The sequence below is a fragment of the Rattus rattus genome, chromosome 13, assembly GCF_011064425.1.
Source record: "Rattus rattus isolate New Zealand chromosome 13, Rrattus_CSIRO_v1, whole genome shotgun sequence".
In the NCBI taxonomy this organism is placed as follows: domain Eukaryota; kingdom Metazoa; phylum Chordata; class Mammalia; order Rodentia; family Muridae; genus Rattus; species Rattus rattus.
Window position 1 is genome coordinate 40312578 of NC_046166.1, and position 20727 is coordinate 40333304.

Consider the following 20727-nt stretch of genomic DNA (forward strand, 5'->3'; position numbering starts at 1 on the left):
AAGGGAGAGGAAGCAGGTATTGTCTGGGTTGAACCAGGAACCTAAGAAACCGCGGAAACCAAGTCAGATCGTGCGGCGCAGGCGCAAAGGTCTGGCTTTAAATAAACTGGAGAAGTCGCTTGTGCTTGCCTGTTAAGTTACACTCGTGCTTGGTACTTTTATTGCCCCTACCGCTCAAGACATCCATCCCCACGTCCCCAAACGCCCCGAGACTTTCCTGGCCTCGGGACACTGGGTTTACTTTCCCCGGTACACAGCAGCTCTGGAGGCAGGGCGGTCATGGAAGCCAGCTTTTGTTTATTTTGGCCGCGCGCGACTGCGAGTGTCGGAGGGCGGAGACGCGCAGGCGGAGCGGCGACTCCGAGGACGCCAGGTCTCCGCGCTCCGCCCGCGGTCGCCAAGCCCGGGGGCGGAAACAGAGCGCGGCGTCACAAAGCGCCGCCGGAACGCTGAGGCTGCCGCACTGGCGCCGCGCGCCCTCTCAGGGCGGGAGGCACGCCTGCCCCTCAGTCGCCTCGGCTCCGCCTCAGCCGGGCGCGCCCTCCGACCGAGGTGGGCGCAACCGCTGAGTCGCCGGCGGCTGGGCGCTGCAAAGCATCCTGGGAGAACGCGCTCGCGCCGGAAGGGCGCGCGAGCGCGCGGCGGCAGCGAGGTTATAAAAGGGAGCGAGCCAGCGGCAGGCGGAAGTGGGCGGTTCGTCGGCGCCTTGTTCTGTTGTTTGGTGTTTGGGCTTCTGGAGGGGCGTTCTCGGGAGGGCCGCCGGTGCAGGCCGCGCTGACAGGGCCGCTCGCCGCTCCGCCCTGTGCGCTCGCGCTCTCCTCGTCTCGCAGGGTCCCAACATGGCGCAGGAGGTGTCCGAGTACCTGAGCCAGAACCCGCGAGTAGCCGCCTGGGTGGAGACGCTTCGCTGCGAGGGCGAGACGGACAAACACTGGCGCCACCGCCGGGAGTTTCTGCTTCGCAATGCCGGGGACCTGGTCCCCGCGACTGAGGAGACTGCGGACGCGGAGAGCGGAGCCCGCAGTCGGCAGCTACAGCAGCTCGTCTCCTTCTCCATGGCCTGGGCAAACCATGTCTTCCTAGGGTGCCGGTGAGTGGGAGCGTCGCTATCCAGCCTTCCGGGCTTCGTCCGCGCCCCCTGCCGCTGGGCGAGGCGCGCTCGCGGGGACCAGAGTCGCTGGGGAGGGCCGCTTTGGAAGCGCGGGAATCGGTGGCACTGTCGGTCCTCGGAAGGCAAGAGGGGCAACCGTGGCAGCCTCGACCTCACTGTTGGCCGGTGTCCGGGTTGTTTGCGTCCGGCAGATGGAGTTGTTGCCGTTTAGCTGACGGTTCTCGGCCCCGGAGACCCTGAGTTTAAAGGTTCCCTGGCACAGACCCGCCTCCCGAGCCCTAGGACATTTGTCCCTGGCATCTCGGGAAACAAAAGTTGTCTCGCGGTTCGTACACTTTGATCGCGACCAGGAAATGCAGTCTCCGCGGGCCTGCATTCCTCACACTGCCAGTACTTTTCGAAAAACACTTCTTGAGAGCGACTTTTGCTTCTTTTTCAGGTACCCTCAAAAAGTTATGGATAAAATTCTTAGTATGGCTGAAGGCATCAAAGTGACAGATGCTCCAATCCATACCACACGAGACGAACTGGTTGCCAAGGTGAAGAAAAGAGGGATATCGAGTAGCAATGGTTAGCAGATCATAGATGTGAACATACATAGGAGTTTAGAAAATAAGCTTGATAAAATTAGGATTTATTGTCATTACTAATTTCTTTTTAACAATCCAGAGTGTGTATGCTGTATTAATCTAGCTGAAATGTTAAAGGTAAACTGTGTGTCTGTCTGTCTTAGGTGCTGAATTTGATAGTTTACTTTAACTGTTTTAGATGTTCAAGTCTGATGTCTGATGCTCTTAATTTAATATTAGAAATTAATATTAACTAATACCTGTTTTAATACATTAATGAAGTTGTTCCATACTTTAAGAAAAACTATTGTTTCTGAAATTATTTTGTGCTTTTGTTGTTGTTGTTGTTGTTGTTGTTGTTGTTTGCTTGTTTTTGTTTTGTTTTGATAGGGTTTCTCTGTGTAGCCCAGCCTATCCTGGAACTTGCTCCAGGCTGGCCTCAAGCTCGGGGGGTCTTGCCTGCCTTTGCCTCCTAAGTGCCAGGATTAAAGGCATGTGCTGCCACCCCGCTCTCTGTGCTTTTTAAATGAATGTTTTGTTGATCGACATGTCTGTGGGACTCCTAGTAAAATACCTTTGTTTTTCTTCTTTCTAGAAGGGGTAGAAGAGCCATCCAAAAAACGATCCATAGAAGGAAAAAACAATTCTTCAGTTGAGCGAGATCATGGGAAAAAATCTGCCAAAACAGATCGTTCAGCTCAGCAAGAAAACAGTTCAGGATCCAAGGGGTCGTCCACCAAATCAGAGAGTAGTGGGACCTCAGCTCGGAGCAACTCTGGTGTCTCCCATCAGAATAGTTCCACAAGTGAAGGAGATAGATCTGTTTGCAGCCAAAGCAGCAGCAATTCCTCTCAGGTAACATCAACAGGGTCTGGAAAAGCTTCTGAGCCAGAAGCTCCAGATAAACATGGTTCAGCATCCTTTGTTTCTTCACTGTTAAAATCCAGTCTGAATAGTCATGTGACCCAACCCACTGATTCCAGACAGCATAGTGGATCACCTAGAAAGAATGCTTTGGAAGGTTCTTCAGTCTCAGTTTCTCAGAGCAGCTCAGAGATTGAGGTGCCCTTGTTGGGTTCCTCTGGAAGTTCAGAAGTAGAGTTGCCATTACTGTCTTGTAAGTCTAGTTCAGAGACAGCTTCGAGTGGGTTAACAACCAAAGCTAGTTCAGAGGCAAACATTTCATCATCAGTTTCTAAAAACAGTTCCTCATCAGGCACCTCTTTACTAACGCCCAAGAGCAGTTCAACAAATACGTCACTGCTGACATCCAAAAGCACTTCTCAGGTAGCTGCATCACTGTTAGCTTCCAAAAGCAGCTCCCAGAGCAGTGGATCTGTGGCTTCCAAAAGCACTTCCTTAGGAAGCATGTCTCAGCTAGCTTCTAAGAGTAGTTCTCAGAGTAGCACTTCACAGTTGCCTTCTAAAAGTACCTCACAGTCCAGTGAGAGTTCTGTCAAATTCACTTGTCGGAAGTTAACCAATGAAGACATAAAGCAGAAGCAGCCTTTCTTCAATAGACTGTATAAGACAGTGGCGTGGAAGTTGGTAGCAGTTGGTGGCTTTAGCCCCAATGTGAATCATGGCGAGCTGCTAAATGCAGCTATTGAGGCTCTGAAAGCAACACTGGATGTGTTTTTTGTCCCACTGAAAGAACTGGCAGATCTGCCTCAAAATAAGAGCTCTCAAGAAAGTATTGTGTGTGAATTGAGGTGTAAATCGGTGTATTTGGGCACTGGCTGTGGGAAAAGCAAAGAAAATGCAAAAGCAGTCGCATCAAGAGAAGCACTTAAGTTATTTCTCAAGAAGAAGGTGGTGGTAAAGATCTGTAAAAGGAAGTACAGAGGCAATGAGATAGAAGATCTAGTACTCCTCGATGAAGAATCAAGACCTGTAAACTTACCTCCAGCACTGAAACATCCTCAAGAATTACTGTGATTCCCCAAGGTATCACTGCATCCAGTACCTGGGGTTTGAAGAGAAAACTGGCTTTTATATAAAACACTGGCTTTCACAGATTTTATATTGCTTTTTTCCAGTTTTGCAGAAAATTTAAATTCTAGTTCTCTTCACTAAAGTAGAGCTGTAAATAATTTATGAATGACAGTGCATATTAAAGGGTATACACTGACAGCATACCAGTGTGCTGTTTTATTTGCTGAGGAAAATACTGTCTTCTATTTTTAATGATATATTAGGTACGATGTGTAGTTCTGTAGAATCTTAAAATTTTTGTACTACTACCAATTTGGTAGAAATGTATTAAGTTGTCTACCATGCTTTTTTTTTCTAACTTGATTAAATCATATAAAAGAAAGGGGACCACAGTATTTGAATGTGTGAAAAATATACAACTTAAGGTTTTAAGAATGTTGCTCATAATGTTGAACATCTCTTAAAGAATAAGAGTAATTGTCTCAAACTATTTTCATGAGAAGATGCTGTAAACTTTTTTTTTTTAGATATAAAGCAGTATAAAGTACTTATTGTTATTTTATTCTGAAATTGTTTAAAATTCACCATGATTTTGACCGCTGCAGATTCTTGAGCAGGTTAATTTATGTTTTGAGGTAAAAAGCAATTTACACTTTCTTAAAACATAATGTTGATTTCTATATTAAGCATATTTTGTGACTACTATGAACAGACTGATTTGTTTAGATATTAAATGCTTTAAGCTATTTTACCTTTTCAAGAGGTTGTGTTTTTTTTTCCCACCCTGAAGTCATAACTAAGTCTTGTAAGTTGGCTCCTCACTACTATTCAAAGTAAACTACAACCAAGTAGTTTTCATAGTATATAATATACATTTTTATAAATAGGGAAGTTAAAGTTTATATCTAGAACCAGGTGGTTTTTGTATTTGCAGATTTCAGAAGAATGTGGAGAAGACTAGAGAGACATGGTCAGTTCTTTAATGATTGTGTATTCGTGTGGATTGCATCTATTAGTAATGAAGTAAAATCTGTATCTTAGGTGACTCTTTTAATTAAAAGTCTGGTCTAAGGTATATGACTTCGGGCCGTCTGGCTTTCTAGGAGCTGCACACCAAACAGTAATGGAGATAGTATGCAGTAAAAAGACCTCATTCACTAGTTGTATTGGTATTGGAAGGTTGAACATAAGCACAGTTCAAGTGTATAAAAATTATTTTGTAGTTTAAGAATAATAAAGATGTTTAGTTTCCTGAGCTTGAACTGAAGTAATCAGGGATGTTTGTAATTTGCCAGATGACATTTTTAAATTATTTGTTTTTGAGAATGGTTCATTGGATACCAGAGCAAAATCTATATTCTGTAAATGGGCTACCTTTATATATTGTGGAAAGCAATAATATAAGTGAGTTGTAAACTTTGTAAACTAATGCTTACAAAAAAAGTGAGCCAAAAAGTAGAATAAATAAATTTCTGAAATACATCATACTAGATGATTTGGTAATTTCCTAAAATGGTTTGTTTTAAGCAAATTCTTTAAATAATAGTAATCTTTTGATGTGGAGGAGTGCGTGCACTCATAGACATATAATTTCAACTTCTTGAGAGGCCAAGTCAAGAAGAGCTGAGGACTTTGAGCATTATAGAGCAGTTTGAGAAAAGTAAACAGGTTCTGAGCTATAAGTCTTATGACAGTGGTGTGGGGCATGTCTTTAATCCCAACACTCAGAAGGCAGAAGCAGGCAGATCTCTGAGGAACCCTGCCAAGAAAAAGGTAGGTGATAGAGTGCTTACTTAGCATACAGGGCCCTAAGTTGAATTTCCAGTACCTTCCATAAAACAAAAATAAATGAAAACTGATGATCTATGTTCTTGGTGTTTGAGAGATAGGGTATGTTATATGGTTCTGGCTGGTCTTGAACTTGGAAAGTAGTATTCCTTTCTCTGTTTCATGTTGGGGTTACAGCTGTTTGACCATTCCTATGGTTATAGTGTTTTATTTATACAACATGCTCTTAATAAAAATTTAAAGATCCCCATGGCTAGGAGTTGGCTCAGTGAGTTGAGTATTTGTTGCTTCCATGTAAACGCTGGGCAACAATGATGGCCCATCTGTAATTGCAGCACTGGGAAAACAGGTGGAATCAGGGAACTGCACCAAAAAACTGCCTCCATTTGTAAGAGAGAGAGCATCTGAAAGACTTGAGATCAATATACACCTTAACATAGATAAACCTGCAAAAAAGAACATTCAAGATCTTTGATTTAGAACAAAAATATGTATTTTGTAATTCATCAGTACAGTGTAATGAAAGAACAATAACTTTGGAATCTGTTCTTGAGGATTCTCAACTTTTGAGGCATAGATAAGATAGTGCAGCTATTGCTGTAAAAGCCTGGTAAATGGGGGAGGGGAAGGGGATGGGGACTTATGGACAGGAAACAAGATTAAAAACAAAAAACAAAAAAACCAGAGGTACATGGAGTAGGAAAAAAAAAAAAAGCCTAGTAAGTGGTAAAGCTGTAATTGTTCCATGGCCAAACTCATCAATTGTTTGTAGTTTCATAGATGTCAAATGTACTCGATGCTGAATAATATTGTAAGTTTGTAGTTCTCCGAGTATAGCTGAACAAATAGCCAAGGGCACAAATAATTGTCAGAATATGCTAAGTTGCACTTTGTAACCCTAAAAGTTACATACACCATGCTCTTAGGCATTTCCTGGGGTTGTGAAACATCTAAAAGGTAAAGCCTTGCTGCTGGGGGGTGGGGGTGGGCAGTAGTCATTGGGATGAGTCTTAAAGTTGACTATCTTGGCCCTACTTTGAGACAGGATCTCACTATAACTATAAGCTATATAGACTAGACTCAACATTTCTACATGTTTCTGTATGCCTTGTGCTGAGATCCAAGCCAGTGCCACCATCCCTTGCCTGACTTCTTCCTGTCCTGGTTAGAGACAATGTGACCTGCTGTCCCATGCCCTTGCACTGTGCTTTCCCTGCCTTTATGGGTTGTATATCTCCTTGAGCTGTATGCCAAAATAATCTTGCAGTTTCTTGTGTCATGGCAGTGAGAAAGGTGGCTTTACTACATCCTAGGCCAGTGGTTTTCTACCTTCTTAATGCTGCAACCCTTTAATACCTCATGACAACCCTCATGTGGTGACCCCCACTATGAAATTCTTTTCATTGCTACTGCTGTGTATGGTAAATATGTTTTCCGGTGTTCTCTGGTGACCCTCATGTAAGGATCTTTTAACTCCCAAAGAGGTTGAGAGTTACTACCCTAGGCATTCAAGACAAAAAACCTAATGACTAAATACTAGAATTACATCCCAAAGATCCTAAAAAGGTTAAAGAGAAAATGGTAGCTTGTTTCACTCCGGACTCAGACTCTAAGGATTAAGAATGTTTTTTGCTACTTCCATTTCTTTCAAAAAATTAGTGGTAAGTAATTTGTGAGTTAATTTAGTCTTTACTTGAAGATAGAGTACAAAGTACATATATCACCACTTTTGATGACTTTGCACTTCACTGGAGATTTCACTGATTCGTAAACTTGTATAACCCAAAACCTGCCCAGCAACGCCACGTCTTGAGTGCCCATTTAAGTTTGTGTTCTTTTGTTGCAAACTATAAATAACTAAAACTTTTTTTGCGTTTTGTTTTGTATGTACATGTGTGTGAGTTAGGACAACTTGTGTGCATCAGTCTTCTGCCATGTTGGTGTCAGGGATGAGGCTCAGCTCACCAGACTTGAGTTGTGCACCTTTAGCACTGAAACTAGTCAGCCCCAGATAGTAACCTAAACAGCAAGACCTACTTCAAACGTGGCTGTTAGTGTTCTCAAGGTAACATGGCTTTAACAAAGGTGGTAACTTGATTTAAACTGACAGTAGAGCAGAGATCACAAAGCCTATCTGCAAGTCATTGCCTCTGATGGTAATTTCCTTTGAGACCATGTGGCTGGGTCCGGTAGGTGTTAGGATGTTAGCTGCTGAGAGGCAAGCAAGCACCTTTAGGGACTAACTACTGTTTATTTTCTTAAGGCAGGGTCAGCTCTGCCTGGTCTGCTCCTATGCAACCTCTGCTGGCCTCAAGCTCAGTGCCCCTCCTGACTCAGCCTCTTGACTGCTTGGTGTATACTCGTGTTCCTCTATGCCTGGTTCTATCCTTTATAATCATGTGCTTTTGAAGTGTCTTTTTGTTTTTAGTTAACACTTTTAAAATGCCAGTTGAGTGTGCAGAGGTGGTCCTGTCTTCCCTCTTACTCCTTCACATGTGTGCTCCATGGTCTTGAGATGAGTGCCACCACGCCCACCAGCCCTGCTTTCTTTGACTTTGTACTCACACAGTTTGAACCTGTTGCATCAGGTTAATAGTAGGCATAGTTCAAAGTTCTCATTGCTTTTAGGGCAGCTCTCCTGAGTGAAACCTTAACCACAAAAAGATGTGTGTTGGGCAAACCAAAGTAGATTTTTTAAAAAAGTGAAAACATGGCTGTGGAGTCTCCCACCCAGTTATTGCCATGTCCCGCACTTAGGAAGAACTGTTAAATCCATGCACTGACTCCAAGTTTTGATCCCATCTCAGATGCTTTCCCAAGTCCCCAGGTTATGCTTCCAAAATAGAACTGGTCAAAAACAGCCTATGGCAGAGCTTCCCCTGCTCCTATGTTTCCTGTCTGCTGGATTTTGAGCTGTTCTCACATCCATACTTTGCTGTAGCCAGGCTGCTTGTATGGCCCCCTTTGTGTCAGATGCCTGCTGGTTAAAACAATGTTAAGTGGACCAGACGTTAACAGTCTTACCTGAGTCTACATGGGGGCCCTTACTTCCTTACACTAAAATTTCACCTATCTGGAGAAGCTGTTCCCACTAAAATTATGTCTAGAATCTAGTATATGACAGTCATAAATAGAGCACTCCCTTAAATCTGGAATTTATGAAGCAACAAGCCAATCGTCCTATTGTACCATTCCTGAAAAATTACTTGTGATAAAACTATTGGCCAGTAAGAGACACAGGAATACACTCTTTTAGACAAAGTAAGAGTCTGGTAGCAGTGTGATGAGTTTTCTTCCCAGAGCAAGTCTTAGTATTCTAGGCAATAGCCTGTTTTCAAGAGCTGCCTAGAGTAAAGAGGCAGCAAGCTGCCATTTATTGGATGTTCATAAGGCAAATGAACAAGCACAAAAGTAAAAGTAAATGCAGATGTCAAGTGCTTCCACCTTATCTTGCACATAGCAATACTGTTGAAGTGTTGACCAAACATGAAAATATACCAAGAAGTTACACTCTTACTATTAGAAATGTCTGAATCAAAGTTAAAAAAAATAGTAAAACAATAATAGGTAGAATAATTTCCAATAGTTAAAATATTAGAGCACTGACATGCAATATTTTTAAGAAGTTATAGGAGGTATTAAAGGATTAGATATAAATATATTGATCATAGGGTTGGAGAGATGGCCCAGCAGTTAAGAGCAACTGGCTATTCTTCCAGAGGACCAAGATTCAGTTCCCAGCACCCACATGGCAGCTTATAACTGTAACTCTAGCTTCAGGATCAGTACTCAGACACATAAAATAAAGTTATTTTTTCAACATATTGTCACTCATATGACATTAGTTGAACAAAGATATGCTGCTGAGGATGTAAAGAGAATAATAGAATCCAAACACCATATGAATTCCTGAAAAAGCCAAACATCCACTTTTGTAAGTACTTACAGGACAATTGCTAAAGGAGTAGTAATTGTGTTGACAGCAGTCTCACTGCAGTGCTGCTAACTTAGAAGTAAACTGTCTAGCGGTAGAATCTTACTAAATTCCCAGACGGCCTCCAGTCCAATTCCTAGTTCTACCTCACCTTCCCGAGTGGCAGGAATTATAGACATGGGCCACTCAGCTCAAAAACTATAAGAAATCTTAAATCTTTAAGAATTCTGGAATTAAAGACAGACTACATACTAGCTAATAAAACATCTGGATGAATAAGAAGTAGTTCTAGTGATGCTTAAATACAAAGTCAAACTAAAGAGAAGAGAAAAATGTAAGGAAAACAGAATTGGGAGTTGGTGAAATAGAACCCATTTTAAAACAAATGAGTTGAATTAACAATCTTGATTTTAAAACAGTAATGTAATGAGTTAGGCTGGGTAGTGGTAGCACAGGCCTTAATCCCAGCACTTAGCAGGCAGAGGCAGGCGGATCTCTATGAGTTTGATGCCAGCCTGGTCTACAAAACAAGTTTCTGACAGCCAGGCAACATAGAGAGACCCACCCTCAAAAACAAAAGCACGAGAAAACCTAATCAAAGACAAAATGGAGAGTACACAAATGGCTGATTTCAGCGACTCTCCGAAAAGAGAAAATAACCATCAATAGAGCCTCTTCAGAGAGCGTGCGTGCAATGGAGTGTCTTCTCTCCCCACCGTGGATTCCAAGGCTCAGCACGCAGGCTGTGAAGTTCCTCCAGTAGGCATTTTAACACTATGCCATTTCACTACCCCAGCTCCCCCAACCCCCCACCCCCTTTTTTCTCTTTTTTCAGAAAAGCTCTCTAGCCCAGTGTCTTGCATTCTCTATATTGCTAAGAATAATCTTGACCTTCAGACCGGATTCTATCTCTGTCCTGAATGCTGGGATTACAGATGTGCACCACCATTAGCATTAACACCTTAAAAAAAAAAAAAAAAGACAAGTTCTCATTATGCAGCTGTGTCAGCTCTGGCTGGCCTGAAACTTGCTATGTAGAGCAGGCTAACTTTGAAATCATCTCAAACCCTTTGTCTCGTGGGTCATAAAGAGTATTAAAGACATGAAGCACCATGACATTTTCTAAGATTCTCTTTTGAAGGAATGTTGTGTGTAAGTGGGTTTTGCCTGGATGTATGTGCACAGTGTACCTCAGAGGTCAGAAGAGGCTTTCAGAATCTCCTGGAATTGGAATTTGGGATGGTTAGGAACAGCTGTACGGGTGCTGGGAACCAAACCAGGATCCTCTGCAAGAGCAGCACACGTTATTAACCACTGAACTATTCTGCAGCCTTGACATGAACTGTGTGTGTGTGTGTGTGTGTGTGTGTGTGTGTGTGTGTGTGTGTGTGTATACACATACATATCCTCAGCATGATAAGATGAGCTCAATCACAGAGACATTTGTTTAATGTAGAAGCATATGGTTAAATACTGAAAAGGAGGTTAAATTATTATTCATTAGATATATTAATGCTCTCCTAACAGTTAATTTAAAAAATCAAAGTAATAATTTACTGAACCTTGTCTATTTAAGAAAGTACTTGTAACAAAAAGAAGTTAAACTTATTTATGTAGGGAAGAGCATTTTCCTGTGTACTTACAGTATTTTGGTCATATTGGTTCTGTTCCCTTTCCCTTCCCCTGCCCCATTACATGTTTAGTCTCACGTCCTTTTGTTCACATAGTTTCCACATATACAAGAAATCATGCACTCAGCAAAAGATGTATCAACCTGAATATGTGGACTGAGCTGTGACCTGGAGGAGGACTTTGTGGACATTTCTGAGTGCTCTGAAGATAAGGGTAGCAGAAACTAGCCTACTCAGCAAAGACATTATCAAGTGAACTTGATAGTGACAGTTGAGCAAGTCTCCCTGAGACCTTCAAGAAAATGCCTCTAAGGACTTCTTAAATGTCTTCCATTTACAAGCATTGTCTAAGAATTTATTTATTTATTTTTTTCCAGAGCTGGGGACCAAACCCAGGGCCTTGTGCTTGCTAGGCAAGCGCTCTACCACTGAGCTAAATCCCCAACCCCTAAGAATTTATAATAAGGAAAAAAAAAAACCTTTAAAGACAAGTAGCTTCTAGCTCACTGTATAGCTGAGGGTAACCTCAACCTAATGTTATTCTGACTCTCCCTCCTAGTGCTGGAATTACAGATGTTCACCACCATTTCTGGTTTATGTGCAGTGCTGGGATCAAAACCAAGGATTTGGGGTTGGGGTTTTAGCTCAGTGGTAGCGCTTGCCTAGCAAGCTTAAGGCCCTGGGTTGGTCCCAGCTCCGAAAAAAAAAAAAAAAAAACAAAAACCAAGGATTTGTACACACTAGGAAGGCATTCTACCAATGGAGCTATACCCAGAGCCCCACCTGAGAACCTGGGTATATAGGAGTATGAAATAGTTATACAAATCACTTACTGATAATTATATATATATATATATATTTAAAAAAGTGTGTGTGTGTGTTTGTGTCTGTGTGTTTGAGAAATGTCCCCCATAGGTTCAGGCTCTTGAACCCGTGGGCCCCAAGTGGTGGCGCTGTTTGGAGATGTTTCGGGGAGGTGCAGCCTTGCTGGAGAAGGTACATCACTTGTAGGGGGTGGGAGGGGCTTTGAAGTTTGAAGTCTCATCCCACTTCTAGGTTTTTCTCTCTGCTTCCTGCTCCTGCTACCATGCTGGCTGTTTGCTGCTGTACCGCCATGCACATGGATTCACCCCTGTGGAACTATAAGCTACAATAAACTCTCTTCCTTAAGTTCCCTGGTCATGGTGTTTTATCTCAACAACAGAAAAGTGACCAACACGATGTATTCATTTTACTATTTATTAGCATACTAATGAGACAAAGTGACACATTAGAAAAGGATTTGACAGAATGAGACAGATAGGACACGCCTACCTCTCACAAGGACAAACTGGAAAGGGAAGCTATTTAAGAAGAGAAGAGCGAGGGAGTTGAAAGTCAGTTCTGTCCGGTCAGTTGACTTCATTGCAGTGTCACAGTCAGTGAGTTGGGAGTCAGTGAAATGAGTGCAGCTCAGTGATGTTGCATTCGTTCATGAGTTCATGCAGTTCAGTGTAGGTCAGCAGAGGCAGCTGAAGCCAGAGAATGAGAAAGAGCCAGAAGGTTAAAAAAATTACCAGAGTTAGTTTGAGGCCGCACAGAGCAATTCAGCGAGAAGCTGAGAGAAGCCAGATTGAATCAGTCAGCTTGGAGAGGAGTTTGAGCCAGAACAGCTGAGTTGAACCAGCCAGCCAGAGTTCAGAAAGAGCTAGAACAGAAAGCCTCTGAGACAATTAGATCAGGCAAATAAAGGTTATTCTACACTTCAATAGTTTTCAGACTCGATCAGTATTTTGACTTTAATTGCCAACGCTGAGTATGCCACTTTACATAAATATGTTGTATGAGATGGTAGAATGCCTCGGACCATTTATAAAACTCGTTAGAAGACAATCCAAGGTCAAACTTCATTTGATGTTTTATGAATATCCAGTCAGCAATTCAAGGTGAAGTGAGCATCTTAACCTAGCATTCCAACCCCATCCAATCCAAAGATCCCCAGCTTGATATAACAGTGAGAGAATACTAAGTCCTCGCTGTCTGTAATTAAATCACAATGTTTCTGTAGGAACAGAACTTTGTACTAAACATGCTGTGCTTCATTATATACAGTCATCTTGTGTCTGAGCAGAGGTATTTTAGGCAATGTTTGTTAGTGTCACATGGCATGGTGGCATAGACAGTGTAACATGTTTCATGTACAAAACAGAGGAGGCTGAAGTTGTGGGGTACTGCAGGATGAACACTGCCAGAAACACCTCACCTCCATTACATTTGCATTTGAATTAGGCTGTGATCATTGCACACACAAACCTCCTGCCACCAAATTTTCCACAACCCCAACATTAAGTTACAGTGAACCCTTATGGGTTTAAGAAACTGTGATCTGGGGTCTGGGGGGATGACTCAGAACAATGTGTGCCGTGCAAGCCAGAGGACCCGAGTAAACATCCCCCCCAAAACACCAGTCTGTAGCAGCAGCACACCCCTGTAACCCCAGCACTGAGGGACAGTCACAGGTGGCCTCGAGCTCACTGGCTGGTCTAGAAGAATTAGTGTGCTCCACGTTCACTGACAGACAGACCTGTCTCAAAAATAAGGTGGTAGGCAAGAGAAAGATACCTGATTTCAATTTCTGGCCTCCACATACATGCGAACATATTTTTTTTTTAATTAACAGGAATATCGCATCAGTTGAACAAAACAATAGCCTATGACTCACCCTGGCTTGAAGTATGAGTATTTTCTTCTGGGGAGTGGGTCTTAGATACAAATGGAACGTTGTTGGTTGCACCTGTAACAGTCACACCATGATTGCACCAGTGGTGCCTGTATTGTTGATGGTACAGCACGCAAAGTCCGTAGCAGAATAGGATTGTTAGCAATAACCACCCTTCACCCCGGCCAACTGCAAGCTGTCTTCCAGCAATAGGTAAATCAGCCAGCAGGGAGGAAACTTTCAGTCCAGTTCCAGTCTCATTTCTGCATATCCTGTCACCAAAGCAAGTGACCTCTCCACCAGTAGGTTCTTACCATTCAGTTCTGGCATGAAACCAACAGCAAGGACAATAGTCTTTCCCATTTGAGGGACCCTGGGTATCGGTGTTCTTAGATACAGGGTCTGATGAAAGAGAGATACTGCAAGATGCATTAAGGTTTCCTAGCAGCAGGGGAGGAACAATCTCTGATAACCTGAATTCTGAACCACCTGGCAAAAGCGCTTTCATTGATTGTCACACAAAAGGCCTTTTAGCAAGTCAATTCCCGAATACCAAAAACCTCTTATCTGATCCAGGAGCTCTTAGGAAACCATTACCTAAGCAAACACAGTCATTATAGGAATTCCAGGTTTGCCAGGAATCTCTTATGACTGAGGTCATGCTAAGGCTCTGAAATTCCCAAGGAAGAACAATCCCATAAATTCAGCTAATCACTGAATGTTTAGAAGAGATTATTATAAGGCCTAAGTGGCCACCACTCTGGAGTTCATGCCAGGTACAATGGCTCTCCTAAAACTGCTATACTTAAGAGCCTCTCTGGCCAACTCCTAACCCATCCTTACCACTGAGCTTTATCCAAAAACCACATGGCTTTTGGGTGTGTTTTTTTGCAGCCATCTTCTGTAACTGGTGTTTTGGTGTCTTCCAAATCTATAAGACATTCAAAGATTGGAATTGTATAATGACAGCTTTTTACACAGAAGAAGAAGGACGACTGCAGGTCACCACCCTCCATTCCAAGAATGTACCCTTGGTCTCAGCAGTCAGTAGTTAAGAGGATACCAAAAGAAAAATGTTAGCGGGGGCTGGAGAGATGGCTCAGTGGTTAAGAGCATTGACTGCTCTTCCAGAGGTCCTGAGTTCAAATCCCAGCAACCACATGGTGGCTCATAACCATCTGTAAGGAGATCTGATGCCCTCTTCTGGTATCTGAAGACAGCTACAGTGTACTTCTATATAATAAATATAATAAATAAATCTTAAAAAAAAAAAAAGAAAAATGTTAGCAAGGACCAATCGAATATGAAAAGATTCCATTGTTCTTATCAATTGTCTATAAAAAAATAATATTGGGACCAATGGATGGATAGATGGAATGTACTACTTATTTAGCAGTTTATAATCCATAATCATTTCCTTGAACTGTCCCACTTTCTTATCCTGGGATGCTACAATGGAGTTGCATGCATCTCCCACATCGAAGGCACAATGGAATTGATTCAAGCTGCTCAACATGGCCCAGGACTAAGGGGGCGGGGGTTAGTGTCTCTGAAACTGGCTCTGTGGAGTGGACAGTCTTTGCACCAGCATTGAGGTATGACTCCTGCTTTTGTCCACTATCTTTTCCTCAGCCACATCTGTCAGCTGAGTGGGCAAAGGCTAGTTGAAAAGTCACCCCTCCCAGCATAGTCTTTCTGCAGGAAGAAATGAACACAGCTCACTCTGAGGTGGTAACTGTGCACCTCCAGGACAAGCACAGTCCTTTCAACTTGCCTTGTTCTGTTATCTATGCCTTCCACGAACTGTTGTTCAAGTCTTAGCCTTCCAGAAGTTCACAACACAGCATTTGGCTGTCAATTTTTCCTCTTAGGAACTCGGATTGAACCAAATCTTGTCACACTGGGCTTTGAGTGAGGCTAGCAGACACTTTTGTCTGCTTCTCCCTTCTCTTATCTCCCCTAGATTGTCTTAGCATTTATCAATCCAATTTCCATGCCAATTTGAGCTATTATGATTGCACAATGCCTTGACTTACTTATAAAAAATCATGCTCCACCAGGGCTGCAGCAAAACCACTTAGAATTCAGAACTAGTCCTGTAGTGGTGTGGATGACAATGGCCCCCGTGTGCTAGAATACTTAGCCTTGGGGTGGTGGAATTGTTGAGGAAGGATTTGGAGGTGTGACCTTGTTGGAGGAAGGGTGTTGCTAGAGGTAGAGACTGAGGTTACAAAAGACTCTCTCCACTTATGGATTGATATGCGAGCCCTCAGCTCCTGCCACCTTGTCTTTGCTTTGCCATCAGAGACTCTAATCTTCTGGAACAGTAAGCCCAATTAAAGTCTTTCTTGTATAAGTTGCCTTTGGTCATGGAACTTTATCACGGCTAAGACAAGCCCCAAGGTCTCTGCTGAGCCAGTCTCTTAGTTCTCCCATGAACTCAATCCCATTAGTTCCAGGTAAACTGGGCATCAAACAATGTGTGTTTCAAGCCTATTATCTCATTATGCCTGACTCTCCCTTATTATCTTCCAGTCCCCAGCATCCATGGGGACTTTAGCTAGCAATAACTGAGTGTCCTTGATGATTCATATAAACCAATCTAACAGCAACTCACTTCCCTCATGCCTCAGAGAAAGCAGCCTTTGTTTCAGGAGAGGATGGGTAGTTATGTTACTTAGTTCCTCTGCTTCTGTGGTACTTAGACGGTTTCCATCCATTTACAGTCTCACAAACCAGGCTGCGAAAATGTTCCTCTAGCTTAAAAAGTCTTTCCCAATTCAAGCACTTCAGAGGTAGAATATTCCTTGGCCTTCAGAGTTTCCTGTCCCAGGTCATTACCAAAGCCCTCCTCTGTATCCCAGATTGCAGATTTTCTCTTCTTCAGTATTAAGGAGCAGACCCGAGGAATATCTTCTCTCACTTCTGCCCTGCTTTCTCCTTCTTCACCATCCGATCCTTCCCACGGGTTCTATGCTTTTGGATCTCGAGAGGAACTCTGTGCTCTCTTTATACTTCCCCGTCCTCCTCCAGATGTAAGAATCAGCCAGACCCTCCGTTTCATCCTCTCTTCCATCCAATTTTCTTGACGAATCAGGGACAATATGGAGGATGTTGCCCATACATCCCTTTCCCTTTTAGACATTGCCCTTACATGAGCTCAGAACCATCTTGTCCTCAGTTGTAAGTCCCTTTATGCTCAGCAGCAACCACACCAACATGACAGCTCTTCAGCAAATCTTGTCCCATATATGATGCCCTCATGGACAGCAATGTATCCTCTTGTCATTCAGTCATTTTGGGGGCATTCTTACACTCACATGGTGGACCTCACTCACCGTGACATCCTCTCCATGACCCTCTAATGTGGCTTAGCCATTTCAGTTGACTGTCTTGCTATCTATAGCAACACTCATGCCACCATCGTGGTAGCAAGAAGGCACACCATCATGTTGAACATGGCAAGGGTGGTCATATTGAATTACACAAATACTCAAACCTCAGTTGCATACTTTGCTACCTAGAACAAGGGCTGGGCAATGACCCTTTCCTGGTTGATCTTTGTTTTGTTATACCCTGCATTTTGGTGCAGTGATGGTGTCTTAGTGTGCTTTCTGTTGATCTGATAAACCCTTCTGACCAAAAGCATCTCGGGGGAGAAAGAGTTTATTTGGTCTACACTTCCACACCACAGTCCATCACTGAGGGAAATCAGGGCAGGAGCTCATGCAGGAACCTAGAGACAGGATCTGATGCAGAGGCCATGAAGGGACTCCGCTCACAGGCTTTTTCCTCATGGGTGGCTCTGCTTGCTTTCTTATATAACCCAGGACCACCAGCCCAGGAATATCGCTAGCCACAGTGGGCTGGGCTCTCAGCCCTCCACAACAATAGTTTATCACGAAAATACACTACAGACTTACTCAGAGACCAATCTGATGGAGGTGTTTTCTTAACTGAGGATCGCTATTTCCAAATAACTTCGGCTTAGTCAAGTTGACAAAGAGAAGAAAAAAAGAAAAGTACAGATGGCTAGTTTTAAATACCAGCTTGTCAGAACCTAGAATCACTGGAATTTTTGTTGAATAATCCAGGGCTTGTGGGTGTGGCGTTATCCACCCATGCAGAATGGCTCAGCTCAAAATTCTTTTTTAAAAAAAGTACATTTTAGAGTTAAGTAACAAGGATCTATAAGTCTTCTCATGTATCTTTAGTTTTACATAAACGATGTGTGTGTGTGGTGGGGGTGTGGGGGTGGTCGTGCATGTTCACACATGTGGAGGTCAGAGGACAACTTTCTGGAGTCAGGTCATCAAACTAAGGTCATCAAGGTTGAGTGGCAGGCCTCGATGAGCCATTTTGCCCCTGATCTCCTGCTTAAATCTTCTACCTTCTCCTTTCTCCTATCTCATCATCCTGGTCTTGGCTTAAGTCTTTCCTTTTCCAGTACCGCCTCCCCACCCCCACCCCCACCTTCTAATTTCCTATCGCGTATGTTCTGCTAGCCCTTTCTCTCCTATGGCCTCTTCTCCCCTCCCTCTGAGGAGCTCTTTCTAGTTTCTTGATCTCTGTAGACACTTCAGAATTAAATCTAAAAATGAGAAGCTGGGATCTGCACGTGAAAGAGGACATACAGAGTCTATCCTTCTGGGCCTGAGTTACTCGGTGAGGCTCTAGCTCCGCCCAGTTTCCTGGGAATAGCTTCATTAACGCATTCTTGCTGATTGCATTGTCTAGCTATTGAATGGCCACGGATGGGCAAGTATTTCTGGGGTAGGGTACAGACCCCTTTGGGTTCATGTCCTGGGATGGCATAACTGGTCATACGGTAGGTCTTTTGGTTTTATGAGAAATGCCCACACTCATCTTTATTTATCCACACTAATTTACACACCCACTACCGGAGAAAGGACTCCTCTTCCCCGACATCCTCACCGGCATTGTGTGAGGAACACCTTTCGGCACCTCTGCATGGCTAGGAACACTCTTTGTGTCTTCTGCTTAGCTTGAGAACTTGGATTATAAGGGTTTTTTATTTAGTTATAAATTGTTATTAATAGTTTTTAACCAGTTGCTGTGTTATTTTTTTCTTTCTCCCCTCCACTGTTGGAGACTGAACCCAGGATTTTACCCATTCCTCTTTATTCCATTGCAGTTTTTCCGTGCGTGCGTGCGTGCGTGCGTGCGTGCGTGCGTGTATGGACTGCCGAGGGAGTACCCGGGCAGACCGGAAGTGGGGGACAACGGGAGGGGAGAATGGAGGGTAGTGATGTGGTTGTGGTAGGTACAGCTTGTCCTCACAAAGAGTGGACATCTGGGGTGGAAAGGTCCAGGATGCTAGCCCAGGGCTTTGAAATGTATAATGGATACGTGGGAATCCGGACGGAAGGAGCCCGGAAGCGGGTATGGACTTTGATATGCTGATAGCTGCCACAATGAAGAATCATGTTTCTCCTGCCAGAGGCAGGGAAAATCACAACTATTTCATAAATTCCTGAGGAATGCTGACTTTAATCTAACCATCAGAAATCCTTCTTGGTTTCTGAAGTCCAGCTTGCGCTGAGCCTAGCTACACTCGATGTTGGACCAAGTCCGTGGGCCTGCCCCTTAGCGAGGAATGGGGTACCCTTTGGGCCTGTCAGGTAATTAAGCTCACATTGTCAGGCTTAGAAACAGACTCCTTTACCGTCTCACTTTTTAGTGTTCTTTGTAGGGAAAAAGCACAAACAAACAGACTCTTGGTTCCCTGGGTTACAGCGTCCTGCCCCACAAAGCTCAGGCGTATGTGGGGTCCAAAGAGGAGACTGCCACCAGGGGGCAGCATACAGGCATGGTTGCCTAAGAAACTTCAAAAGCAAGGAAAAGAACGCAGCTTATTTGGGAAAATAAATAAATAAATAAATAAATAAATAAATAAATAAATAAATAAATAAATAAAAATAGGACATCTAATATGCCAAATACGTTAGGATTACTTTAAGCATAACATTTTGCTTCTAAATTTAATAGTTTAGCCCTTTTCCTTTTGAACACAGTTTTTCATCTTTTTTCTAACCTTCATTTCTATTAGTCATATTTTTATTTTTCTCCCTCCCTCCATCCTTTCTTTTCCTTCCTTCCTTTCTTCCTGCTGTAGCCTTGGCTGGCCTGGAGTTCAGTATGAAGAGTAAGCGGGTCTTGAACTCGTGGAGATCCGTTTACTCTCCCTCCTAAGTGCTTGGATTAAGGTTTGTTTCCTACCACACTTGATAGTCTCACTTTTGAGTGGATGACAGTTCACGGAGGTTCTGAACATTTCCTGGGTGAACACAGTTTCTGTCACTATTAGCCATTCTTCATTGTAGACACTGTCCCGTTTTCTGTCCCTTCTCTTCCTTTCCTCAGGGGGCTTATCCCTGCCACATTCTTCATCCGGATTTATATGACATCTCTTTGGAGACTCATTTTCATCCTTTTGTTTTCTCCCATCTTGAGAACCCATATTTGCACAGCCATATAACATACGACCTTTTGATGAAAAATCTGACTCCTTAAATGAAATTTTTGATGTGCCAACTAAATAAACGCACCGTAAGCCAACAATAGCCTCCTTTTTCTCTTTTATTAATTTTCCTTGGTCTGTAACTTCTGACTACTTGGCTGGTTTCCACAAGCTACAAAATATATAGTACTTCATAGTACACGTGCTCATGCGGTAGTACCTAGAGTGGGAATAAAAGAAAAGGTGATATAATTGTCAGTTCTCTTGTTCTTTTAGTTGTATCATGTCGATGTGCCTCTGGGTGTGTGCATGTGGGTGTGTGCGTGTGAGAGCAGGGGCCCTCACAGGCTAGAGGCATCAGATCCTTCTGATGCTGGAGTTACAGGTGCTTGTGAGCTGCCCAACATGGGTGCTGCTGGCCAGGTCCTTTGGAAGAATTGTTAGCATTTCGTCTAGGCTCCGCCCACAGTTACCTGGCAACAGCCAGGTGTGCTTGACTCGCTGTGAAAGGTTTCTTGCCTTTTGCTCCCCCTCTGTTCCCTCGCCCCTTCCCCCTTGTCTCCCCATTCCCCTACCCCCT

At 43.3% G+C, this 20727-nt stretch overlaps 1 protein-coding gene across 2 annotated transcripts; it reads left to right on the plus strand.

Annotated features, from left to right (window-relative positions):
* Positions 1 to 427: 427 nt before the first annotated feature.
* On the plus strand, positions 428 to 5655 carry Cdkn2aip (CDKN2A interacting protein). 2 transcript variants are annotated; one of them, XM_032918901.1, is made up of 3 exons: positions 428 to 1090; positions 1551 to 1650; positions 2276 to 5655. In XM_032918901.1, exons 1-3 carry the CDS (start codon positions 840 to 842, stop codon positions 2282 to 2284), a joined length of 360 nt encoding a protein of 119 aa, XP_032774792.1. In that variant the 5' UTR covers positions 428 to 839; the 3' UTR covers positions 2285 to 5655. The 2 variants fall into 2 exon arrangements, with proteins under 2 accessions (XP_032774792.1, XP_032774791.1); XM_032918900.1 differs by having other exon boundaries at positions 450 to 1090; positions 1551 to 1681.
* The last annotated feature ends 15072 nt before the right edge of the window (positions 5656 to 20727 follow it).

What these genes read in the sequence shown, in the direction of transcription:
- Cdkn2aip (XM_032918900.1), top strand. Translation starts at nt 840, where the DNA reads ATGGCGCAGGAGGTGTCCGAGTACCTGAGCCAGAACCCGCGAGTAGCC. An exon ending in CATGTCTTCCTAGGGTGCCG is followed by an intron (nt 1,091 to 1,550) that starts GTGAGTGGGAGC and finishes CTTCTTTTTCAG; the next exon opens with GTACCCTCAAAAAGTTATGG. An exon ending in AGGGATATCGAGTAGCAATG is followed by an intron (nt 1,682 to 2,275) that starts GTTAGCAGATCA and finishes TCTTCTTTCTAG; the next exon opens with AAGGGGTAGAAGAGCCATCC.